Genomic DNA, 6,567 nt, shown 5'->3' with positions numbered 1-6,567 from the left:
CTATCTTGCCATTCTCCATCAGGTTGCTCCTTTTGAAACTAGGCATTGTTCTGTTCGGTCCCGTACACCCTGGTTAAATAATCAATCTTGTGGTCTTCGACGCTCCTGTCAGAAAGCAGAGCGTCTCTGGAAGTTCACTGGTCTGGTTGTCCATCGTGAGCAATTCAAAGATCTTCTTCACTTATAAAACGAGTCTGTGAAAAAGGCTAGATCCTCTTATTTCAATAATCTTATAAATCGTCATAAGAATAACTCAAGAATTCTATTTGATACCATCAACAGTATTGTTTCTCCTCCAACTCAGCATGCTCAGTTACTTTCTGATTAAGATTGTAATACTTTTCTCCATCACTTTGTAAATAAGGTGATGGACTTGAGATCCAAAATCTCCTAAAGTGCCTCCCCTTATGAAGATGCCCCTCGGTGTCCTGGGTCATGTACTTCCTTTTCTCCAATCACACTTAATGATTTAATTACAGTGATAGGTAAAATGAAATCCTCACCATTACTTCCCTTTGTCCTGTCTGGGACTCTCAGCAGCATTGGTCCCACATTGCTATCCGTCATCAACAGCACACTGAGGCAAGGTTGTGTTCCATCCTATTTTAAACATGCTGAGGTAACTCCTCTATTGAAAAAACAGCTCTACTAGTAATTACCAGCCTATTTCAAAATTGCCATTTTTAAGCAAATTACTGTAAAGAAATGTAGAAAATCTGTTCAGGTCCTTAGTATGCAGATTATAGATTGCTGACCCTTTTCAGTCTGGCTTTCAAAAGCATCACTCCACTGAGACTGCTCTCTTAAGGGTCTATAATGATTTATTAATGGCTTCTGATGCAGGGGATTGTTCTGTGATCATTTTGCTTGACCTCAGTGCAGCCTTTGATACCATCCATCCATCCATTCGCTTCCACTTATCCTTGTCAGGGCGCTGGAGCCTATCCCAGCTGTCATAGGGCGAGAGGCGGGGTACACTCTGGACAGTTCGCATGTCTGTCGCAGTGCTAACACACAGGGATAGACAATCATTCGCACTCACATTCGCTCCTGCATTTTCACCTATAGGCAATTTAGATTTTTCAATTAACCTATCCCCACAAAGTGCATGTCTTTGGACTGTGGGAGGAAGCCGGAGTACCCGGGGAGAACCCACGCTGTGAGGCAACAGTGCTAACCACCATGCTGCCTTTGATACCATTGACCATAAAATTCTACTTAACAAGTTGAAGGTTTTGGCTGGCCTATCTGGATCTGCCTGGTTTTCTTCCTAATTATCAGATAGGACCTTTTCTGTTAGGGCTGACAGGTTTACCTCTAACATTACCCCCCTAACCTGTGGGGTTCCACAGGGTTCAGTTTTGGGTCTATTATGATTTTCTTTTTATATTCTTCCTTTAGCTGGCATAATTCAATCTTATTATGTCTATGCCGATGACATTCAGCTGCATATGTCCTTTAAGCCTCACCAGCTGGGTAGGCTGTCCACCTTAGTCCAGTGTTTAACTCAAATCTCTGATTGGCTTTCTAACAATTACCTTATTTTAAACAAAAATAAAACAGAGACCATGACTGTAGCTCCTTAAGAACTACAGTCTAAAATCAGTCAAGTTATTGCCTCTTTCTTTCCTTCTGCCAAGTCAAATATTCGAAATCTTGGAGTAAGCTTTGATTCTTCTCTGGACCTCCTTCCTGCTTCTTTCATTTAAGGAACATTTCTAAACTCCAACATATGGGTTCCTCAGCTGAATTATAAAACATTGTTCATGTATTTGTGTCATCGTGTTTAGATTATTGTAGCGCCCTGTTTACCAGCTTGGACAAATCATCTCTTTCTCGCCTCTAAGCTATACAAAATGCAGCGGCCAGGCTACTACCATGCTCTAGCAAGCGTGCTCACATTACCCCCATTTTATATTATTTACATTGGCTCCAAATAGATTTTAGAATTCGTTTTAAAATTCTTGTTTTAACATAGAGCACTAAATGGCCATGCCCCAGATTATTTATCCAAGCTTCTTATAAAAGCACACAGCCCCACTCCCCCCCATCATCCTGACTGACACCCCCATCACCTCTGTGGACTCATTCCGCTTCCTGGGTACCACCATCACCCAGGACCTGAAGTGGGAGCCCACCATCACCTCCGTCATCAAGAAAGCCCAGCAGAGGATGTACTTCCTGAGGCAGCTGAAGAAATTCAACCTGCCAACACGGACGATGATGCAGTTCTACACCGCAATCATCGAGTCCATCCTCACCTCCTCCATCACCGTGTGGTACGCTGGAGCCACTATCAGGGACAAACAGAGACTGCAGCGTGTTGTGCGCTCTGCTGAGAAGGTGATTGGCTGCAGACTCCCATCTCTGCAGGACCTGTACACCTCCAGGACACTGGGGAGTGCAGCTCGGATCTCAGCTGACCCTTCTCACCCTGGACACAGTCTGTTTGACCTGCTCCCCTCAGGCAGGAGGCTCCGGTCCATTCGCACCAGAACCTCTCGCCATAAGAACAGTTTCTTCCCCTCTGCTGTTGGACACATGAACAATAACCATATGACTGTTCCCGCCACTAACACATGACCCTACGCTGTGTCACTGCATCATTCCATGTTTGGCACTGATCACCACCTGCACTCATGTATATATCTTTCTACGTAACACTCTTAATTCTTATTCTCATGTATATATCTCATGTATAGCTCATGCACATATCTTTCTACGTAGCACTTTTAATTCTTATTCTTACTTTTATTTTTTCATGTCTATTTAAGCGCAACTTATGACACTATGTTTGCACTGAAGCACCGCAGCAATTTCCTGATGTTGTAAACCTGCTCAACATTTGGCAATAAACCCCTTTCTGATTCTGATTCTGATTCTGAAAATACACCACTGCCTGTTGTCTTTGGTTCCAGGCTCAGAGTTTGTTGGTTGTTCCCCGAACACGACTGAACATTGCATATGCATTTATATTTGATTTGTTTGTCTTATATGAAGAAAATAAAACGTTTTTCCTCATGAACAGATGCAAACACAGCACCTGATGCAGCTTCTAAAAGTCATGGTAAGAGATTACACTTAATGTTTTAATTCTTGGTTGTCACTACGAACATGATAAACTGAGTTCCAACCAAGACCCATTCCATACATTTAATGTTTTAAAACTGTTGCTGAACACGAGTGAGGTGAAGATGTTCACGAGGTTTAAAAAGAACAGTTTCATTTAAATTTCTCTACAGTCTCAAATAAAATTACACAAGCGTCCACAGTCTGGGAGATAAAGCCATGCTGACTTTTTGTTTGCCTTCATTTCCTCAGATGTAGTGATTGTTGTGATCGTCTGTGTCACTTTGCTGCTGCTGCTGCTGCTGGTGTTTGTGATCGTCTTGATCCTTATCTACAAACGTAAGTACATTTTATTATTCATTTGTGGAGCACAGAACGACCATCACTTCCTTCCCTGTGTTTTGTACATATGATGTCTAAAATCCCACAGCAGACAGGATGATGTTAGCAGCTTCTATTCATTTTTATTTGCTTTTTGAAATTGATATTTTAATATGTAAATACTACATTATCAATGAAACTCTTACAGTTCTTTCTTTAAAGGTCATTGAGCTCGTGGAAGAAATTGAATTTATTTTTATGAGATTTGTAGAAATTTGATCAATTTGCACTATTTCTTTTCTGTTTGGCAGGAATTTCAAAATTACAAAACACAGGAAATGAAGCAGCAGTACAGAATATAAAAGAGGTGAGTGACTTAGGCTGTGTCATGTGTCATGTCTGTTCACTGTATTGCATTGTAATGTATTAGTATTATTAATGTAATGCCTCAGAAGTCTGATGGTTGAGCTGGGAGTGACTCCTCAGTTGAGCTTGTTACAGTAACAATAACTAAGCATTAAGTTGGAAAAGCAGAGATATGAAGGATTTTTCTCTCTTTAGAAAAGGTAGAACCTTTAATTCATCAGTGCTTGCTGTTTTTGTTTGAAAACACAGCTGCAGCGCACTCACATCCAGAGCCTGGATAAAGCTCTTAAACATGTCTTACAGTTTTACTACTATTTACATTCACAGCTGTGGAGTGTTAAGTCAGGCTTGGTGGGACTGCTATATCTTTATGAACTGGAAGTCTGACTTGAGCCAGTTCAAGATACCTGATTTAAAATGGAACACAAGTCAGAGTTGTCACAGATCTAACTATAAAATCTATATGGATGAATTGTAAAAAGTCAGAATCAGGATAACTATTCTTTTATTGTCATTAAACATCAGATGTTCAACGAAATTAGAAGCAACTCCCAGCTGCAGCATTTTGAATAGATAACAATAAAAACACAACCTATGGGTATTGCACTTGTCACACTTGTTGCTGGAGTGAGCAGGTCAGTCTGTAGCGTAGAGGGTGTAGAGCAGTGGGCTCAGCACACACACTCGTGGGGAGCCACTGCTCAGTGCACAACTGGAGGAGAGGCGGGGGCCTCCATAGAGCTGTCATACTTGGAGAAACTATACAGTGAGACCAAAACCACTTTTTGTTCAGGCGTTTTAATCCTGTATTGTTGATCATTATAATGTGGTAGTTTATGGAGATTACCTTGCTTTTGGGTTAAGGTGCAGGTGGAGAGAAGCTCAAGTTTCTGGCACTTTTGGGTGGGGATTTTTCAGCTGGGTTGCTTCTTGCTTTCATGTGATGAAGCCCATTTTACCAATGAAAATGTGATTGTTAGAGGAAACCAGTTTCTTAATGATCTTGTGTGAATATGCTCAAGAAATTATGACCTAACCATTGCCAGATCAGTGCATCAATGTTAAGTTGTAGCCAGCTGGCTAACTGGATCTTGCTTGATAATGTTATCACAAGAAAAGTCACAATTGAAATGAGTTGGCCAGGAATTTTATTTGCGCTTTGCATGGAAAAGGCTTCCTGTTAGATCAAATATAAACTGTTCAACGGTGTGTTTTCATTCTTTCCTGCAGGAGAATATCTATGAAGAGTTCCAGGAGCACCTTGAGTATCCAGACTCAGAAACTGCAACAAACACAGTTTATCTCACTGTGAATCCCCCAAACCAGCCTGACTCACTGCATTACTCTACCATCAACTTTCAAAGCAGGTCTAACAGAGCTGGTGGTGAGACACCGACTGTCAAACCCAGCTCCTCTGCCTACAAATATTCTGCTGTGACGTTCAGCAAACATCCGACCAACTCATCTGTTAATCAGCTACACAGACCTACAGAGGAGTCTTTGTACTCCAGAGTCAAAAGGACTGGAAAAAACTAAAACGGGAATTAGAGTTCATTTCTCTTGTTAGAAATGTATAAATTACAGAACCTGCATGGCCAAGAATTCAGGTCATTACATCTGTGTTAAATCACTCAACTAATGTGAGGACTTGCGATCTTTTTACACTGATCCATACTGAGCTCTTAGATATCAACTGGTAGAGTCCCAGCGATACAAGGCACACTTGATGCTGCTTTGTTTGAACAGGCGTTCCCGCTGACCAGCCTGTTTGGACTTTGGGATTAGACTTGTTCAAGTTTAAACCCATCATGGGTTGGCTCAGGCAGCCTGGGCTGGGGTGTAGGCGTGTGTTTCAGCTAACTAACATTAGCAAAAGTCAAATTCAGGTTACTGTAAATATTATTTAAGCAATGATTTAAAAAATCCTAAACAGTCCTGATTTTTATCTTTCGATCACTCAATGTCATCTATCTGGAAAAGTGCACACATTACTCTGCTGTACAACCACAGTGTCACTCTTGATATCAACAAAAATCAAAAATTATTTCTATAGCACATAATAATGCAACAAAGTTGATCAAAGTGCTTTGCAGTTGGTCAGACCAATAGTATAAGACAGTTAGAATAAAAACAGTCAAGAAGGAGGGCGAGAAAACAATATGGGTAAACAGCATAACTAGCCACGAAATTACCAACTAGTTTGAATTAAAAGCCAGACTAAAACAAGAAGTTTTAAGATGCAATTTAAATGACTGGATGGAGTCGAAGGAACAAATATAAGGAGCGAGGTTATTCTAGAGTCAGGGTGCTACGATAGCAAAGGCCTGATCACCTCTGGACTTCAGACGAGACCTCGGTTGCGTCAGGAGCATCTGATTGGAAGATCTTAGTGCTCTATTAGGAATATACAAATGGAGGAGTTCAGACAGATAGCTGGGAGCCAAATTGTTTAGAATTTAAAAGGTAAGCAAGATAATTTTGAAATTGATACGATCTTCAACAGGGAGCCAGTGTAAGTTGACTAAAACTAGTATGATTTGACAGCTGCGTTTTGAACTAACTGGAGCCGGTGAAGAGAAGAGAAGAATATGGGCGGCCCGAGTAGAGGGAATTTCTTCCCTACCTTCCCTTTTTCAATTAGAACTCCCAGTGGCTCCTTTCATGGAGGAGGAGTGGCTCTACTTCAAGCCCCTGCTGAGTGGTCCTCACTTTATCTCACTTATCTCATTTCTATCACTTTTATCCACAATCACATTCTTTCATTTAGTGACTGAAAAAAATTATAATCAGTTATTTCTGTACCTTAATAAT

At 40.9% G+C, this 6,567-nt stretch overlaps 1 protein-coding gene across 1 annotated transcript; it reads left to right on the top strand.

Annotated features, from left to right (window-relative positions):
• Positions 1-490: 490 nt before the first annotated feature.
• On the top strand, positions 491-5,433 carry LOC146575066 (uncharacterized). Its single transcript, XM_085275681.1, has 4 exons — positions 491-582; positions 3,287-3,408; positions 3,702-3,757; positions 4,987-5,433. Exons 1-4 carry the CDS (start codon positions 491-493, stop codon positions 5,290-5,292), a joined length of 576 nt encoding a protein of 191 aa, XP_085131807.1. The 3' UTR covers positions 5,293-5,433.
• Positions 5,434-6,567: the final 1,134 nt, after the last annotated feature.

The sequence above is a fragment of the Mchenga conophoros genome, linkage group LG5 (genome assembly GCF_057382185.1).
Source record: "Mchenga conophoros isolate Kocher_MC1m ecotype Shallow Benthic linkage group LG5, M_conophoros_male_GT1.1, whole genome shotgun sequence".
NCBI classification, from domain to species: Eukaryota; Metazoa; Chordata; class Actinopteri; order Cichliformes; family Cichlidae; genus Mchenga; species Mchenga conophoros.
Note: the sequence above shows the minus strand (reverse complement) of the source record. Positions and strands in the feature narration are given on the sequence as shown.